The sequence below is a fragment of the Colius striatus genome, chromosome 3 (assembly GCF_028858725.1).
Source record: "Colius striatus isolate bColStr4 chromosome 3, bColStr4.1.hap1, whole genome shotgun sequence".
NCBI lineage: Eukaryota > Metazoa > Chordata > Aves > Coliiformes > Coliidae > Colius > Colius striatus.
The window spans coordinates 58,257,601-58,277,656 of NC_084761.1; the positions used below are offsets into that span (position 1 = coordinate 58,257,601).

Genomic DNA, 20,056 nt, shown 5'->3' on the forward strand with positions numbered 1-20,056 from the left:
ATAAGTCCAGCTACTGCATAGATCTACTCACACCCTGACTCAGAGCTACCTGCCAAGTGATGCCATCAGCTGTATCTGGTGTAAATGGCCTTCAGAAACAGAAGCAAACTGGCAGTATTTTGTTAAAAAACAAGTTTAGAAAGTAACATAAAACAGGGAACAGGAAACAGGGGCTAATGAAGAAGATAGAGTCCCTCAGCTCACCCAGTAAGTTGTGCCATAACTGGAGACATTCTGCTTTATTGCATTTGCAAGCTCATCTACACACTATTGTGTTACATTGTTTGGAGTGCCTCTTCCCAGACAAAAGGAACTCAAGTGTCCTATTCAGTTAGCAATCTTTCTTTTCCTTGTTACATCCCCACTATATGTTCTTATAGCACGTTTTTCACACATTTGTAAATCCCTGGCTACAATAAAACAGATTTTGTCTTTCTGGTTCTCATAGCTGAAAGCCAAATCTATGCCTTTATTTTACTGAACGGTTGTAATATTTTCATTGCTGAAATAGGTCTTTTGACTACATACGTTATTTCTGGGCTAGCAGTTCTGAAACATTAGTAAAATTATCTTATCTAAACCTATTCTTGTCACTAAAATGAACAACTAAAACTCAGAAATACCCACAAATATATGTTAAAAAAACGCCATTATTTCTGAATTTGGGTGTGATAACAGCTGCAAGTGTACTGTTCTTGTAATAAAAAGTAGATGTTATGTTTCCATACCTGTCTGTAATTTAGGGCATCTAAAAAGATAGAGTCTTCAACAAAAACAACAGATTTACATGGCATGTTGATTCCTAGAGCAAGTGTTGAAGTTGCTGTGACTACCTATAAAATATCAAACATTAGTATATCTATCAGAAATAGAAATATCCAATTAAAAAAAAAGAAAACAAGCAAGGATGACAAACAAGAGCAAAAGGCATATAGATGAGGTGCTGCGGGAAATGCTTTAGTGATGGTCCTGGAAGTGTGAGGTTAGTGGTTGGACTTAATGATCTTAAAGGTCTTTTCGAACTGTAATAATTCTAAATGTGTGGCTGACCAGCTTTCCAGAGGGAAAGGATCTAGTGGGTTGGTTGACAGCCAGATGAATATAAGCCAGCAGTGTGCCCAGGTGGCCAAGAAGGCCAGTTGTAGCTGTGCTTGTGTCAGAAATAGTGTGTTCAGCAGGGCCATCGAAGGGATTGTCCTCTTGTACTGGGCACCAGTGCTTCTCCCAAGTTAAAAAAAATAGGAGTTACACCATGGGAGGTTTAGATTGTACATTAGGAAAAATTTCTTGACCAAAAGATTTGTCAGGCATCAGAACATGCTGTCCAGGGAAGCGGTTGAGTCACCATCCCTGGGGGTATTTGAAAAACATGTAGTTGTGGTGCTTAGCGACATGGTTTAGTGGTGGATATGGTAGGGTTAGGTTAACACTTGGATTTGATGATGTGAATAGATTTTTTCCGACCAAATGATTCTATGATATGCTAGTCTGAAAGACTGAAACTCTTAATTAGAAATAAATTCCACAGTTATAAATTTATGTAGCTTATTTTATTTGTTTGAAAACTTTGAAGTCATTTTTTTTTAAATGAGGATGCCAGTCAATGTGATATATTTTACCACTGGTGAAAGGTACACTTTATTTTTAAATTTAATACATGGAGAAACTAAAATTTTAGGAAAAAGAACTGATCCCAGTTTACCAACCTTAATATAGCCCATCCTGAAAAGCATCTCCACTGCTTGTCTTTCCTTGCTATCCATAGACCCATGATGATACCCAATGCCCCTCTGTGCCATTGCTTGCTGCAGATAACCTCTTCTCTGAAACCTAAGTCGGTGAAAAATCTTCCTCAAAGTCTACGAATAAAGAGAAATGTTAAGTATTAACCACAAGCATGTCTTCTCTGATGAAGTTCCAAGTACTTCAGAGAAATACAGCTGTTTATGATCTTCATTGACCTGAAGCTCAAAGTATATAATTAGATGTGTACCATCAGTAGCTTCACTATGATGATAAATTCAGGCTTTTCAGTACACTTCTATGTTCTATCAGGTTTATTCACCTCTGTAAAAAATGCCATTACAACAGTCCCAATTGTCATATCATGCAACCAGACATGGCAAGCTTGTGTGTTCATGACTTTCCTACTCAAAGTATGGCCTCATGACCACGTACCATTCGCCACTATCACAGATTCCTAAGTAGCTTCATAAAGTTGATACTCTTTTGCTCCTGTTTGTTCATCACTGCTCAGTACTACTATCTCATTTCACAACATAGCTAGAAGCTTCCCATTTGCAAATCTAGAAAAAGCACTGAAATAAGCTTTTTCAGTATTTTGTGAATTTCATTCTACAGCTAAGTGGCATCTGTTCCAAAGTCCAAGGTAATTCTTCACTGCCTTTACCCATGTACAACTGTGGGAAGCAGTGTTCCTTTCACACTGGCTGACAACAGCCTAAAAATGCCTTTTGCATTGAAAGTTCACAAGATAAGGAATTGTGGCAACTTTCAAGTCTGGTCCCAAAACAAAGAATTTTCCTCTTTTTCAGGACACCACAATAGGAAGAAAGTGTTATCAAAAGACTTCATCAAAATTTTGAGCATCCTTTCTCCAAATTAAGAGCTATAGTTCTCAATTACTTTTTTAACTAAAAAACACCGCTATGAAAAGATTGTTATCTGAACCACCATCACCTTTCAGGAAGCTGAGAGTAGAGGGGATATGCTGGATCAAGACCCAGTCACCCACTACTACTGGAAACCATGTCATACAAATCTTTTTCATAAATTATTCCTTAATTATTTGTATACAAATATAAACATAAGCATTTCTGATGGACATCTGCAGATTTTTAGTGCCTTCCTCTCCTCCCCTTTCCTTGGGGCCAAGAACACATTGATGAGCACAGAAAAATTTTTCTTTGCAGGGACTAGAAGATTTTTAGCTAAAATAATTTATTATTTAGCATTTTGACAAGATATGAAGGGCTTAAAAATACTTTCATAAGTACACAAAAGCTTCATATAGCCTATGTTGATGACTCAGTCAGAAAAACAGGAGTCTGAGGTCTAAATCAACAAGTAACAGAACTGCACTGCTGATAGTTCATGGAAATTAACTGTAGTATACATCCCAGGATTCCTATCACAAGGACAAGTCATCATCTTTTTATTTGGCAGAATGAGAGTTGCCCACAGGTCTTAAAAAGTTTATCTAAGATTGATACCTGGATTCAAATTTAAATGGAAATACTCAGAATATTTCATGACGTCAATGAGTGCTGTTACGAAATACAACTCCATCACACATTACATGCATTTTATGTATTTATGCACAAATTCATGGACTTCAGACATCAAAAGCCTAAACCATGTTACAGTTATTAGTGAATTACTTACGTCTTCATCTACTGCTTTAGGATCAGCATAAGTACATATAGAAGGGATAGCAGTAAGCCTTTTAAGCCTTTTTTCCAACTGTGTTTTTGTATTCAAAAGAAATACCATGTTTTCCATTTTACTGGGGTTCAACTTTTTGGCATCCCTGTATAAAACAGACAATTTAAAATATTATTTCTGTAACTAACAATTTTCTCAATTTCAAAATATTCTTCAAGTATGGAAAGATGGAGATTCATTCCTTTTTAGACTGTAGGCTCAAACACGTAGGTAGATCTGTTACACTGAATTTACCAATCATGCTAACAGCTTCCTTTTGTTGTGGTTACAACAAGTAACTCTGTATGAACCATAGAAAAGGAATTATGGTGATGTACAAAAATTATGGAAGATGAAGACAGAAACTCTAAGTACCTCATTTAGCAAATTCATAAATAATGAGATTGCACAGTAGAAGAATTAAACATTAATGAAAATGTGATTAATTTATGCCAATAATGACATGGACTGTAAAGTTTTGAAGGGGGGGGGGAACTAATTAGAGGCCAATTTTCAAGCTACTTCAAATTCTAAATATGTGTCTAAATTCCTACTGAATTTTCAAGTTAGCACCTACTACTATTAAAGTCAGCTATGTTCATTCTTTCATGATATTATGTCTAAAGAATGCACTGTAAGTTGTCATGATTAGGAGGACAAAAGCATGATGCTTTATGTTCCTATCAATTCTGTTAACTACAGCCATAGTTCACTGCCAAATGCCTTACAAAAATCCACAGTCTATGATCACAAAAATCAAGAAAATTCAAGGTTAAGAGGTAAACAAATACAGTACAATCCAAGCAAAAGGCTGATGAATACTCAAAGAACATCTCACTAGTATGAGGAACCCATATCTCAGAGATCCACCACCATAACGAGCCATGGTAAGGCTAAGCTATGAGAACATCCTCACACAATGGCTTACCCCACAGCAGGGTCAGATGCTACACTGTTTTTCACATGCATTGCATGACAAAAGTTAATGTCTGGAGAAAGAGCTGTTCTGATATCTTGATATCTCAGCAAGGAATTATTCCAAATTGACCATCTCATATACTCAGGTCTTTCTCTTTGATTCTTATGTTGTAGTGCCAGCACCTTACACAATGTCAGTAAAATTTGAGTTTTCCTGCTGCCTGACTACACACTAAATACTGTGTATAGTAAGCATACTACTGATTGATACCTGCCATGCACCTGCTTGGATTGTGTGAGTTGCTAGAGCACAAAGAGCAGCAGGGACTACTATACTCTAAGATGGATCAATGTGGTGCTGAAATAAGTTATCATGAAATTATGCTCTGTCATAATATGTAAGCTTTTTAATAATGTGTAGTTACAGTACTTACTGAGGGTTGAACTTTGTTAGCATTTTCTTCACTTTTCTTAGTTCATCACTTAAACGTTCTTTTTCCCTCTCAATATTAGGGTCTTGTTCTCTTCTTTGTTTTCTTATCAAACTGAGGAATACACTCTCAGCTGCACGTTCCACTGAAAACACGTTAAATCTCAAATAAAAAATAATATACTTCAGTTAGGTAAACTCTATTAGAGCCTTTATTTATGTGTAATGCTGGTACAACAATATTTAGTGATCTTTATCACCTGATAGTAGTTAGAATCTAATCATCAGAAGCATATCCCCAGTCTTACCTCTGTATCATAGTCCGCATTCACTTTCAAAGAGCTATTACACCAAAATTGATTAGTAAAACATAAAACGGTTCTGCCAATAAATTATCTATAGAAAGTATGCTGAGCTCTAGCTTTCCTTAGCTGAACTCTTAGACATACAGATAAAGCAAACTGTAGCTTAAGTCATTTTAATTCTTCTTATCTACTCAGTTGAGATTCAGTGCCTGTCTTTCTTGGTCTTCTACATAACTGTTCTTCCTCATAGCTTTTTCAGTGTTGGACTGTTTGAGGTTTAACTGGGACAAAGCTTCACTCTCAAAAAGTGGGGTTTTTACTCTTGTTGCAGTAGCCAGATCCTGTTAACTAACAACATGTAAGGTATTTGCAACACATAGGGTAAGGTTGCACAGTAGTCCACTAGAATATTCACAAGTCATTCAAATCTGGCAGCCAACAAGAACATGAGAAAAAACTGAAGGGCTTGATTCTTTTATCCAGAAAGACCAAACACAGATTTTAAGGTTAGGAGGTAACCTTTCCTTAACATAAGCTTTACACATCTTCATGGATGACATAGCTTAATAACAGCCATTTGCCTTTTATTCTTTTTTCTGAATATGGGCAAGACACATATAACACACAGAATGTGAATACTTACATGAAAAATATTGCAGGCAGCTTATCCATCTCATGTAATTTATCAACAAAGTTTGCAAAATGCTTCCACTTTTCCTGTTCCGAACAATCCACAGGTTTTGGCTTAAGGTGCTCCAGTAGCTCATTCACCTGACCAAAGTATTATTGTGGAGATTTTAATGGCAGAAACTTCTGTCTAGAGGCTAACAAATATCAACACTCCATTTTCCTTTGGTCAACCTCTATCAACTAAATTTTTTTTTAGTAATTCAGAACTGCAATAGCCACGTATTGTTTACAAAGTAAAAGGTCTGCAAGTTATCAACTGACATTTTAAGAGCTCAAATTGCAAATTGTAGTATTCCTGGCTACTGTCACTGTGAAAATAATAAAGTATCACTAACATACTGATTATATTTTCATATTTAAGTGTCATATGTAAAGAAATTTGGTTTTTTTTTCCCAGATGTTCTCTATTTTTTCTTCATTGTCAATTCACCACCTTTTCAGATTCCTTTTTACATTGTAGGAATAAGGACTTGTTTCTCTGCTTACTGCTTTAATTTCTACCTTCTACACAGAAAGATACACACTGCATGTGGATACACAGTGGTTTCAAGTGACCAGCTTGAAAAAAAGAGGTAGAGTAAAAAAGTGGAGCAAAGGTATAATGTTCTCACTAATTGTAGGACGTACCTAAAGAAATCAAAATCCCACAGCAATATCAAATGTCTGATTCTCAGAGAAGTTTGTGAAAATATCACCTTGAAAATGCTCATGGAAATGCCACAGATATCTGTGCCTATCTTTCAAGACAGCAACAGTCAAATCTATTCAATAATAATTATTGGAGGTGAAATTCTCATAATTATATTATTACATCCAATTACTATTGTATTAAAGCTGTACATTATCTTAAGAAAGTGCTCTGTAATAACTGTTACCTTCTGTATTTGGCCAAGTACAATCCATTTGCTTAGCTCTTTCTTCAGTTCTTGTTCATATTTCCTTACATCTGCCTTTTTTATTACTACTTTATCCTTGAAAGAGACAAACTTCTCTGGATCTAGCTCCTGGAAAATAACATTAATATAAAATATCACAGTACTTTGTTATCTATTTGTTTTGATAACTTTTGTCCACAGCTGTGTATACACACCTGTGCCCTCGGCCACTTTTGCCAGACTTTTACCATTGTGTCATAAAGCTGGATGCTCTCTCGTGGAGACAGAGAAAGATCTGAAGGAATACCATAGTTCTCAATCTGCAAGGCGTTGAAACAAAAGGAAAATAAAGGAATCGTTCTGATGGAATCTGTATTGCCCATACATACTAGTTGCTAAACTACATTAAAACCAGTATTATGCTTACATGACTGGCTGTTAATGCAGCACATGGATGACAATGTTCAATGACAAAATCACTGCCATTTAAAGAACACACATACTTTTCCAAATCGTTGTATCTTTCTTCATACAAGACTGTGAAGAGACAAAAATGCTATCATGATGCACTGTTGTTTTAAAAAGCAAGTACTTAATCCTGCAAACTTTAGTTTAATTTAAAACAAAAAACCAAAACAAAATATGCTTAAGTTCAGAGACCACAATTAAAGATTTTGCAGAAATAACAGTAAAAATTTTCTTTTAGTTACAAAATATTCTGATACACACCTAGTCTAACACGATAAGACTTCTTTTGTTCTCGTATTGTAGATTTCACTTTACATTTTGTTGTAAAGATCTTTTCAGAGTTTGTAGAGCTTCTTGCTATTCTAGTCTCAGCCTGTTGCCAATACCTTTTCACAGATTGTAACCACCTACAGTGCAAGAATGAAATAAGTTGTACAAAATATTTTTTTAAAAATTGCTACAGCTAAAATACATTAATTAGTACAATCTACTCAATTTCTCCTATAGAATTTCCTGTCTCTCTCTCACCATCTTCAGAGTGCCATTTTCTGCAGCTTATCCCATGGTGGAAACAAAAAACATGAAATAATACCATTATATATATATATATGCATAATATATAGTGCAGGTGTCTTATCTGATTGATAATGGATAAGCATGTTTATCAGGGTTTGGCAATTCAAATAGATGCAAAAGCCTCTTAAATTCCTCAGTGTAGCTCAATTTTAGGGTCTGAAGGAACAGTAGTGCCTGTTCTTATTACAGAGTTGTGAGTTACAGTATCAATTTGTGTCAATTGGGAGAGTAAGGGTAGCATAATACATATAAAAATGTAACTCCAAATTAGTTACCTCCCAATAGTAATTGACCTCTCTATCTAAAACAGCTCATGTCCAATTTAATTATGCTCTTGTAAGCACAAGAATTCCCCACGTACTCAGTCAGGTGTTCCGGGTTACTGACAGTAGCAGAGAGCGCCAAAAACGGACATCGAATTGTTACCAGAAGATGCTCCCAAACGTCTGCTCCAATTTCACCGCCAAGACAATGAACCTATGTTTTGTGGCAAAAAAAAAAAAAAAAAAAGAAGAAGAAATGTTTCCTATCAAAGTTTCCCATAACTGGAGTCAATTTGGTAAGATCAGTACTGAATAATACTTACATTGTAGCAAATGACCACGAGATCCAAATCAAATGTCCAGTAAATCCCTCTCTAGACTTTGCTGGACAGAAAATTAGTCTAAATTTCAACGCTGCATTCACTTTTGTACCCTACATACTCACTGGCACCAGCAAATTAATTCCATATGCAACAAAGACTACAGTAGGAATTTTAAATATAGTAAGATTACTCATTGATCTTTTCCTTGTAAATATACCATACAATGTGAAATGTCTATGATCCAAGTCTGCAATGCTGCACAGAGACTATAGTGGTGGCTTTTAGGCTTTCAGTTGAATGGCTTGAAAGGAAGGAATTTCCTGGCAGCTGTGACAGAGCTATACATCCTCGTGAAGACTAACAGAGTTTTAAGTTCTTTCACTACTGTTCATAAACACTATCAATGAACAAAAAACCAAGCAGGTCTGTAACAATATTTCTTAAAGTTGTTTGGATTTGGTTTTTTTACCACAAATAATGTGTGCAATGAAAAATTGAGTCATCAGCATTTTTCCATGTGTTTTTTTAATATATTCTTTAAATTAAAAGATTACATTAAAAGACTATTACAAGATTTTTACCTCATCAAATATAACATATTGTATCCTTTTGGTCCATTTCTGGCAACGTGGAGACAGCATCAGGATTTCTAAACATTGAGGCACAGTCACTAGTATCTATGAAGAAAAGTTTGCAAAGCGTTATTTTAAACTGACTAATCAACTACAAGCAGATTCTCTATTTTAAAAGCATTTATAAAACAGATATCTATTTGATTTCTAGGTAAGAATGAATGAATGAATAATCTGTCACTGCTGCCTTTGAGATACGTAAGAAAGAGGTACCCACGAGACTACAGGCTGGTTAGTCTCACTTCTCCCTAGGAAGGTGATGGAACAACTAATCCTGGAAATCATTTCCAAATACACAAAAGGACTAGAAAACCACCAGAGTATTCAGCATGGACAAACCACACTTGACCAACCTTGACCAACTTCTGTGATTAAATGACTGGCTTTGTAAATGACAGAAGAGCAGTGGATATTGTCTTCAGTAAGGCTTTCAACAATGTCTCCCATAAGATCCTCACGGACAAGCTGCTAAGGTAGGGGCCAGATAAGCAGACAGTGAAGGGGACTTAAAACTGGTTGGAAGGCTGAGCCCAGAGGCTGATGATTACTGGTACAAAGTCTAGCTGGAGGCCAGTAACTAGCAACGTACCCAGGAGTCAATAGTAGGTCTGATCCAGTTTAACGTCGTCATTAATGACCTGGATGCTGGGGAAAAGTGTACCCTCAGCAGGTTTGCTGATGGTGCCAAACTGGGATGAGCAGCTGATATGCCAGAGGATTGTGCTGTCATCCAGAGAGATCTAGATAGGCTGGATAAATGCACTGAAACTCATGAAGTTCAACATGGAGTTGTGCAAAATCCTGTACCTAGGGAGGAACCCCAAGCACTGGTGTATGCTGGAGGCTATCCAGCTCTGCAGAAAAGGACTCGAGGGTCCTGATGGACACCAAGTTGAACATGAGGCAGCAATGTGCCTTTATGACAAAGAAGGCTAATGGTTTCCTGGGCTGCATTTGGCAGCAAATTATTTATTGATAGCAAATCAAGGCAGTGAATTCTTCACCTCTACTCAGCACTGGATAAGGCGACACCTGGAGTCCTGTGTCCAATTCTTGGCTCCCCACTATGCAGGAGATCAACCTAGTGGCCTTCCATGATAGAGTGACTACATCAGTGGACAAGGGAAGAGCTACTGATGTATTCTATTTGGACTTCTGTAAGGCATCTCCTGTATACTGTTAACCAAAGGGTTGTCATGTTTATTTTCAGAAGGCAGAGGGAATACAGAAGTAACAATTACTATGCGCCACAACACCCATAAAAATATACCTGAGAATTCATGACATCGTAACGATAATCTCGTGTGAAGACTCCACACACTACCAATCCATCTGGAAGTTTCTTGGTGAACCGACTGTATATAGTTCCCACCACTTGGTTTACAAGGGCCTTAAATAAAACAGGTAATTAACAAAACTAAACAGTGGATGCCTACAGGCATGTGATCTTCTGAGACAAGTAAAAGTATTCAGTCTTGGCACTGATATGAATGTACTAGACTATAATGCACTATGTAGTATTAAGTCCAGGCTGCCATCAATGTTAATTTTAAAAAGATACGGTACTTGATTTTCAGTCATATTCAAATGATTACACAACACTAAATTTCTTTGAAAAGTGAGTTATACGTTACTAATAATTACTAATAGTTTACATTATTTCCAAAGCAGTAAAAAATAGATCACATTCAACTGCATCTACAAGCACGTTAATGATCTCAAAGTCCTCAGACTGTAAGTAGAAAATAAATTTCTGCACCCAGACTGATATTCAAATGAAAATATTATTTTTATGCCCAATTTGGGTATAATCATGAAAATTTTACTTACAGAAAGCAGTCTATAGAGATTGTTGTTGGATAACAGCACACATAATTCACTGTCCAAAAATCATATCACTGACTATTAAAAATTGTTTTGGAAGAAATCAAAGCATCATGCCTCACAACTTAGGTTAGTTTTTAACTATTAGGATAGAACTTCATTAAAAAAACATCCCACTGCCTAGATTTTCACTAATTTTCTTGTGAAGCATCTAATGGTGAACTCAATTAGAAAAAGACAACTTAACTTGCTTGATCATTGTTCTGTTCTAATATTACTTTCACCATGTTGGTAGTCTTTTGGAAGTTTTATCATTTACTTACATTCTACTTATAGCATTTTTGTATATATTAGTGTTTGTGACTTAATTTAGCTGTACAGATGTTAATAGACACAAACTCTGCATGAGCTTAAATATTTTGCAGATTTTTTGTAAACATGCTCTTTCTAATAACTGTAAAACAGAATAGAAAAATTCCACTTCTAATTTAAATAATTTTTTTCAGTTACATTTTTGAAACAAGTTACCCCAAACAGTTTCAGAACCAAACTGAGTATTATTATATTAATACATACAGAATACATATAGTAGGATGTAGCCTTACCTTTGTAGGAGCAACATACACAACTACTCCTTCATTGCTCGTTTTCAGAACTTTTTCCATGCAATAATATGATGCATATGTTTTTCCTGATGAAGTGGGTGCAACGATCACTGCAGATTCATTATTATCTACAGCATCAAGAAGTTCTCTCTAAGAGAAAAGCAATTACTTATGTCAAAATGTATTGTTATGAAGTTCTTATTGAGTAAGCCAGCTCGTTCCATGAACACATCTCTTATTTTTACACTTAGACTTTATATACACATTTTAGACTATAGAAAGTCAAAGTTAACCTAGTTGGTTTATGACTGTATCCTTTTCATTTAAACTGTTAGTGGAAAAAAGTGGAACTATAAATTATAACTCATCTTTTTCAAGATACTGGTACCAGAACATTTTGAGTCCAAACTCGGTCATTTTCAAACTACATCTAAAACCCGATTAACTCAGTAACATATCACTTACTTACAAAATTTACATTGTTTTATATAAGAAAGGTGAGGATTTTTTCTTGCATTGTAATAGTTATATCAATACCGTCCAAATCTTTCTTATGCTCCTAGGGCAGAGCATTTATTAATCTGTTTACTTCCCTATTACTATCATCCTCCACGCTCTCTCCCCTGTCAAAGGATGGAGAAGGGATATAGAAGAGGAAAGAGAAATATTACTAACACTCTCTTTCTCTATCAGCACATATGCCATGTTCCAAATTGCTTTTTAAGCAAGCAACTGTTTTGCAGATATGGGCATGCAAAACAGCAAATTCAGTTGGCCTCCCTAGACCAAGAATAAAAAATTCTGGGTTAAACTTACTCTGCTTTAGGCAGAAAAGCTATTTTTCAACTCAAATTATGGGTAACTCAATAGAGAAAAATGAACAGAGGATGAATAGTCAGAGATTGTCCAAATGAGGTATTATCACCATCAAATACAAAATCCCATGGATTTGGCATTTCTTATATTGAATTTCTTGGGCCAAACTCCACGGAAAAGCTCTCAATGTAAAAAGAACATAGAATGCAGTCTAAAATTATCTACTGAACTGCTTAAACTTATTGCAAAATCAAATTCATTAAACAAAAGGACTTTTGACAAGTAGCATAATAACATGGGGCTTTTAATAATTTAAAAAAAAAAAATCAAAGAACATTTTTCCATTAACTGTGTATAAAAAAAAGAGTTTATCTTGTTACCTGCCATGTGTCTGGTATGAAATGTTGCACTCGGGGATCTGGATCATTCCTCTCCTCTCTGAGCAAGTAATAATCCATGTATTGTAGTTGAAAGCGAGCTGGACCCACTTCGATAGCATAGTTGCTTCTATTGGTATCCTTACTTTCTCCCATCTATAAGATCAAATGAAAATTCAAGTGTATTTTAAGAGATTAAGAAAAAGGAACATCTTTTATTTGGTGGAACCCTGAAGGCTTTGAAAGACATACAAAGGTGCAGACAATTTTTAAATAATTTCTTACAGAAATCTACAGCATACAACCTTATTTCAGGGTTGTGCTAGTACCTCTTCAAAGGAGACTATATTCCAAAAACAATGTGTCTTCCATGCCAGTTGTGGTGGTGGTGGTGGTGCTTTTGTTGTCAGAAGACCTAACAAAACTAGCTAGCAGACAGAGCTCAGCGTCTTCAAGCTATTGCCTGTCAGACCCTTCTCATCCCATATTTACATCTCTTCTTCAGTCTGTCCGGACCACTTGTGCAACAAATCAAACTTGCAAAATGAAATTCAGTATAAAGACTGTGATCCTAAATTCTGTAAAGCATCATATTTTTGAACCATATCTGAATACTCTAAGACATACCAAGTTTTAATGCTCATGGGCATGTCTGGTTGCAACATTTGATCCTGAAAGCTGTATAGAAAAGTATTACACATTACAACATGCACCAGATTAAAGAATCATGTAATAATTTGGTTTATCAGGGATGTCTGGATGTCAATTAATCCAGCTCACTGTCAGAAGCAGGTGCAATTAGATCAGGGCACTCAGGCCTCTGTTCAGCTGAGTTTTTGCTATCTCCAAGCATGGATATTTCACAACCTTTCCAATTTCATCAAAGAAATATTCTCAGTTATTCCTGATTGTTTCAGTCATTCCTAAAATTAGTCAAACTTTGAAAAAACAATAATCAAAAAGAAGCTACTGAAGAAGCAAAAGTAGATCCAAAATGCACTGACTCATCTAGAGCCCTTTAAGTAAGACATTAAACTTACTTACATATCCCTTCTATTACCAACATATCTTTCAAGACCCTTGGATCCTACAACTCTGCTTTATTTTGGAGCATGACATACAATAACTATGTAACCAAGAGCAAACAATCATAATACACCAGTTTAATTTAGGTTAAAAAAGAAAAAAAAAAAAAAAAAGAGATACATAATTTCTACTCTGAGAGAAGAACATTTCTTACAAAACAATCACTTCCTTCGTCATCACTTAGTCACAGTCCTGATCAAGGAAGGATTATAAACACTTTCCAGAAATAAGCTTCCAAACAGTCTTAACGCTACTGTACCTGAAAAATGCGACATTGAACTGATTGACAGATGTTTTACAGGTCACTGTAACCTTCATTTTGCTATTGACTTCATATTCTGTAGGCTTTGAGTTACATCCTCCCTCTTCTGCCTGAGAGTCACATCGTCTCTCACTAACAACATCCCTTCTAAACACAAAGGTGTCAAACTGCTCTTAACATTAAACCAGCTAGTCAGCAGATTATTAACATGCAGAACAGCATAAGGTCAATCCTCAGAGACAAATTCAATGAAACTGTTGATGATCTTAGCTGTGCTAGCACAGACAAGCAAATTCAGTATCTGAAACTGTTTCCTGGAGAGGTGATTAGTAATACCTAAGAAAAAACAAAATAGTTTTCAACCACCTCTGAAGTCTCAAAGATTTCCCTTTCTAAAGTAGTACACTTGGGCCTGTTAGAGACCAGTTACTTATCACTTAGCATTTATAAGTTATTTTTAACATGCGGAGTTCAGCTGATGTGACAAATTGAACAGTAGGTACCGCTCTGAGATGTCTAAGGTATCAGGCAGACATAGTTGGTGCAAATTAATCTTGATGCATGTTTCAAAGGGTATCTTTGCATCCATATAAAGTTCTATTTACTAAAGGAGATGTGGCCTATTGTGCCAGCTAGCCCTGACATTGGGCATAGATATGTATCCATGGAACTACAGATGAATATCCAAACCAAGACTAGGCAGTTACAAATCTTATGGCACAGTACAAAACAAAATACATTCAATATAAATCTGGCCACTATTCAATGCTTAAAGAAAACACTGTTGATATAGATCTACAGATCCAGTTACAGTAGAATAATTACAGTCCATAAAGTTACCTGGCCAGATAGAGAGCATGCCAAATTCTCAAATCCAAGAAGCCTTAGATATTTGGTCAGCTTTTGTAGATGTGTCTTCTCCAAGAGATCCTGATACTTTTCAAGGAGGATATGAATTCTCCTCATGACTTGAACAGCTTTGCTTAAATCTTTACATTTGTTACCTTCAAAAAAAAAAAACCCAAACAAACCTACATTTATTTGGGAGCTGATTGTATCAAGAGCCTTCTGATGTTAAGCACCCAATCACATTTATGGCAATTTAAAAACTAATTTTATTTAAAGACATCTAGATAAAGACACCCCACACTCCTGTGACCTCTGCAAGGAGTGACACTGAAGACCAAGCACCCAAATAATTCTGTTTCTGCATGGTCAGCTATTAAAGGAAGTCATACATCTACACAATAACTGAGCTCCCCTATTTCACTTTCTTGACCCGCACATTTGTTACTCAGTCTTAGTAGCAACATATTTTACTTCAGTATTTACAGCTATCTAGAGCAGTGTGTGTTTGGGCTCTCCTGACTGAGGAGGCTGAACAAGTTAATTCTGGTGAAATAGGAGACCACTAACCAGGCTTGCAGAGATTTCTGTGCAAATCATCATCACTGTGAGCTAACCACCTCAGCTAATTATAAACAATCCATTGAAAGACAGATCACTTTAATGTGCATGATACATAACCATTAAAGATATATTTTTTAAAAAAAAATAATTGTTTATATACACAGTGTTTTCAAAGCAAAACAGGAGAGCAGATTGTAGAATCTGGTTTCATTGAATCATTTATGGTTGACTCAAAGGATCTTGAAATTGCAAGTGTACCAGAGCTTGTTAATACTTAAAAACACCTTTCATGCTCCTGCAACAGAGCTGTATTTACACATCTTTATTCCAGCTGAGAATGTCAAAGTCACTCACTCTCCTGGTTAAAGGGAGTGGAAGCGGAATACTGAACATGAGTTTCACTATCATACCTTGCCCTCTGCAGTGTTCCTTCCACACTTCTACACAGACAGACAGTCCTGTCATTTCTACACTGAACTTCACAGATTTATTTTTAAGGGTCTTGAGAAACTTGTCCAATTTATTTATTCCAACAGTCAGATTTGCTTTTATTTCCTTTTCAATTGGTATACACAAAGCTTTCCATTGCTCCTGTTCTTTCTTTTCTTCTTTAGTTTGCAGTCGTCTCTGGTTTTCTTCTGCAATTATTTCTGCTTTACTTTTCTAGACAATAAAATGAAGACATTTAGAACTAGCCACCACTATGTGCAAGCATCATGTCAAAAATGCTAATCCATAAACACAATCAGAGCACATACGTTATATTTTTTTATTAATCTGTGTGACACACTGTGTTTTGGGAATTGATTAAAATACTAATTCATTCTGAAGGACACAGAATTTTGGAATCCCAGTGTATGTTGCTCAAAAGAGCTTCTCTAAGCTTCATTTTAAGTCAGTAGAAAGCTTCACAAGCAGTATTTAACACACATACACCACCACCACCACCACCACCCCCTACCAAATGTGGAAAAATAAAATAGCAGATGCCTGAAAGCTAAATTTCAAGTGTTTACTTTATACATGGTGTAGTGGTTTTGCCTGGGCCAGGTTTTTTGTTAGCAGGGGGCTACAGGGGTGGCTTCTTTAAACAAAGAGTTGCCAGAAGCTTCCACTTTAGCTCATAGGGTTAGGGCCAGTCAATTCTAAGACGGACTCTGCACCTGACCCAAGCCTAGCCAATTAGTGATGGAGGTAACAACTCTGTGAATAACGTATTTGAGAAGGAGAAGTTGTGCAGTTGCAAAACTGCAGCAGCAACAGGGAGTGAGAATGTGAAAACATCTCTGCGGACACCAAGGTTAGCGGAGGGGGAGGTGAGTGCTTAGGCCCTGCAAGAAAGGCTCCCCTGTGGTATGTGGTGAGGACCATGGTGAAGCAAGTTGTCCCCCTGCAGTCCATGGAGGACCATCGGAAAGCAGAGACCCACTTGCAGACTGTGGAGGACTCCATGCCGGAGTGGGTGAATGCCTGAAGGAGGCTGTGACTCTGTGGGAAGCTCACCCTGGAGCAAGTTCCTGGTAGGACTTGAGAGTCTGTGGGGAGAGAGGAGCCCACACCAGAGTTGGTTTGCTGTCAGGACTTGCAGTCCTGTGATGGACTCATGCAGGAGCAGTTGGTACCTGAAGGACTGTTCTCCCAGTGGATGACCCATGTTGGGGCAGGGTGTGAGGAGCTGCCCTTGTGGGAGGCCCCATATGCTGGAGCAGTTAGTGAGGAGCTGCAGCCCATGGGAAAGACCCACATTGGAGAAGTGTATGAGGGACTGTCCCCCGTGGGGAGAGACCCTAATTGTAGCAGTGGGAAGTGTGAGGAGGCCTCCCCCTGAGAAGAAGCAGCGGCAAAGTACATCTGTAATGAACTGACTGCAACCCCCACTCCCCATACCCTGCACCACTGGGGGAAAGGAAGGGGAGTCTTGGAAAGAGGGAGGGGTGGGGGGAGGTGTTTTTAAGATGGTTTTATTTCTCATCTGCCTGCTCTTATTGATCCTTTAATAAATCAAATCTTTTTCTCCCTAAGTTGAGTCTGTTTTGCCCGTGATGCTAATTGCTGAGTGATCTCCCTGTCCTTATCTCAACTCACAAACCGCTCATTATATTTCTCTCTCTCTCTCTCCTGTCCAGTTTAGGAGGGAGAGGGATTTTATGACTTAGTGGACACTGGGCTAAACCACCACACGTGGGTAACAATAATTTTGATCATATTGAGATGCTTTTCAGTAAATTAAATAAAATTGAGACTTAAACTTTTACCCAAAGTTAACAAAGTTATTTTATATAAAGACTGTTACAGGTAACTCAACAGGTCATAATCTGAAATTCATAGTACAGTCTATTATGAAATATTCAAATTATTATTGCTCAGTATTGTTCATGAGTATGCAAATACATGCTATATACTCTGCAATGTCTGACAGTGTTCTCACAGTGAGAATTCATTGCGATATCTACAGGATCTTTCACAGAGAACATTTCCAGATAGTGCAGGGAAATAACTGAATAATGGTTTTTCAAGGATTTCTCAATAGTTTCCTAATGTAAAATTAAATTCATGAACTTGTTTCCTTTAGTTGACATTATAATACCGGCCATGAGCCTTTACCGAGTTCATAATTCTATTTTTTTTTTTTTAATTTACTTGTGTCTGTTAAAATAGAACCATTCATCAGTATTTATAACTAGGCAGAAAAATATTTTTGACAGTTAACTAATTAAATTTGAAATACAAAGGCAATTTAAATTTCCTCAACTGAGAACTGCCTTCAGAATATAAAACTTCAGCTATGGGACTCATACAGTAGAATCCTTCTCTGGTTAATAGGAAAAAGATTTGGAAAGAGCAACTTGAATATACTCACATGCTTTTTTTGTGTCTTTTTGAGAGCATTGTTAGCATTCCCTGACCCATTCTCTTGTGCAATAAGTTTTGAAGTGCAGTCTTTCAAGGTGCTTCCATAAAAATGCCGAAAAGTCTGTAACTTTTGTATTTGTCTTATTTCTTTTGGATCTTTGGATTTTGCTGTAAACAAATATAATTGATTAAAAAGCACTTTGACAGAATTCCAGCCTAAAATGCCATTTTGAAAGAGGCTGGCTACTACGACTCAATGAAATCCAGCAGTACTTTGAATTGTCTGAGAGATAGGAAACGGACTTAAATCCAAACTACTTCAGAGACACACTAAAAATGTTGGAAAATTTAACAAGTAAGATTCCTGGAAAGAAATTATAACCATTTGAGCAGAATGCCTAGGTTTCTCACACAGTCCGTGAAAATAGGGAGGTGGCTTCTGAAGGTAGTTCAGATTATTAGAAAGAGATCTCCTCTTCCACATGAAAACAATAGTCTATCATCAGCACATAACTAAAGCTGCTGGAAGAACACTTATGAAGACACTGAACTGAGCACATGGGTACTTGCATAGTCAAACCTAGATATTTCTCTCTACACTAAAATAAAAAGAACACGAGTCAGTTTCTGAATATGAAGAAGGTCTTTCTGTTTTTCATGAGAAAGTCCAAGATGACACATGACAGCATTCAGAGTACTCATGTAAGGCACGAGAGATGGCCCTCTCGTCAGTTGGAGTGTAAATATCCTGTGGAAGTTACAGTGCATGGAAGAATGCAAAAAAATTATCCAGTCAGAAAGATGAGCAGATGGAACCCTGGTTTCATATATCAAGCGGTGCAAATATCCACTCAGGAAACAGTATTTCTATGACTGAATAAAAACCATAAACAACACCAGAAGTACCAACAGTAATCCTGAACTCCTTAATTCACTGTATGATGCCATAGATGATGGGAACATATTTGAGAGAAAGCTTTGTGTACTCACTGGTACATACAGTATCAGATAATTCATTTCATGCAAATATGCATACCTAAGATCAAAGCTAAGTTTGTTTTCCTTAGCAGCTCACACACAGATACGTGTGTCGGTTTTTTCTTACCATCAGCATTGCACCGTACTCGCTCATATTCTTCAGTTAAAGGTCTGCCAGAATGCCAGTGACAAAGCTCATCAAATTTCTTGTATTTGATAAGTGATGTAACTGCAGGATCATTGCTGAAATATACAAACATTGAACAGAGCAGAAATTAAACAAAACATTCAAAACATTAAGAACACTGGATATCTATCAAAACACAATTTCACTATGGCAGAAAAACAAAACAGGGGTTAATTCTGCTCCAATTATAGTGTATTAAGACAGCCTTGGTTTTTCAGAAAGAAATACTAACAAACTAAAACCTCATTTTATCACTTATTTTCATACAGTTTAATCACAGAATGCACTGCAAGTAGATAATTCACATGCTGGTGAAAAAGTACTCATCGTGCAGCACAGAGCCCAACAGGACAAGTGGACGTAAAGGATAATCTTTTGCTACTTTTATTTTTCTGCAGTATTTTTATTAAGTGTTTTTCTTTTCCTGAAATCAATATCAACTTTGCAACTCAGGATAAGGCCACTCAAATATAAATCATACAATTAGAAAAACAGTTCCAGAATGTAGAGTAAGACTGAAAGACTGTAATGCAAACTACACTATCAGAAAATACCGGTATATTGACTCATCCACTCTTTTTCTGAACTCTCTGTTAATATTTACACCAGTACATGTAAATGTGAAAATTTACCCAGTCTTTGCAAAACCACTTCTACATTTGTACAAATCAAGCTTAACATGGATGTAAAGTACAAAGGAGTAGAAAATAGGCTCATATAATGTTCTTATATTA

General features: G+C 36.5%; 1 protein-coding gene across 8 annotated transcripts in view; it reads right to left on the reverse strand.

The window, feature by feature from the left end:
• LOC104554528 (DExD/H-box helicase 60) overlaps positions 1 to 20,056 on the reverse strand; it is a 50,158-nt gene that overhangs the window by 18,950 nt on the left and 11,152 nt on the right. For 7 of the 8 annotated variants that reach the window (XM_061992415.1, XM_061992412.1, XM_010197604.2 and 4 more), the window contains 18 exons: positions 19,263 to 19,378; positions 18,165 to 18,325; positions 15,715 to 15,967; positions 14,735 to 14,898; positions 12,550 to 12,702; positions 11,354 to 11,503; positions 10,195 to 10,314; positions 8,874 to 8,969; positions 8,068 to 8,183; positions 7,392 to 7,537; positions 7,090 to 7,199; positions 6,878 to 6,982; positions 6,663 to 6,791; positions 5,741 to 5,868; positions 4,797 to 4,955; positions 3,406 to 3,550; positions 1,707 to 1,859; positions 729 to 833 (listed from right to left, as the gene is read on the reverse strand). In XM_061992415.1, coding sequence (XP_061848399.1) covers positions 729 to 833; positions 1,707 to 1,859; positions 3,406 to 3,550; positions 4,797 to 4,955; positions 5,741 to 5,868; positions 6,663 to 6,791; positions 6,878 to 6,982; positions 7,090 to 7,199; positions 7,392 to 7,537; positions 8,068 to 8,183; positions 8,874 to 8,969; positions 10,195 to 10,314; positions 11,354 to 11,503; positions 12,550 to 12,702; positions 14,735 to 14,898; positions 15,715 to 15,967; positions 18,165 to 18,325; positions 19,263 to 19,378 — 2,509 coding nt within the window. The remainder of the gene's footprint in view (positions 1 to 728; positions 834 to 1,706; positions 1,860 to 3,405; positions 3,551 to 4,796; positions 4,956 to 5,740; positions 5,869 to 6,662; positions 6,792 to 6,877; positions 6,983 to 7,089; positions 7,200 to 7,391; positions 7,538 to 8,067; positions 8,184 to 8,873; positions 8,970 to 10,194; positions 10,315 to 11,353; positions 11,504 to 12,549; positions 12,703 to 14,734; positions 14,899 to 15,714; positions 15,968 to 18,164; positions 18,326 to 19,262; positions 19,379 to 20,056) is intronic. The other variant, XM_061992416.1, reaches the window with a different exon arrangement.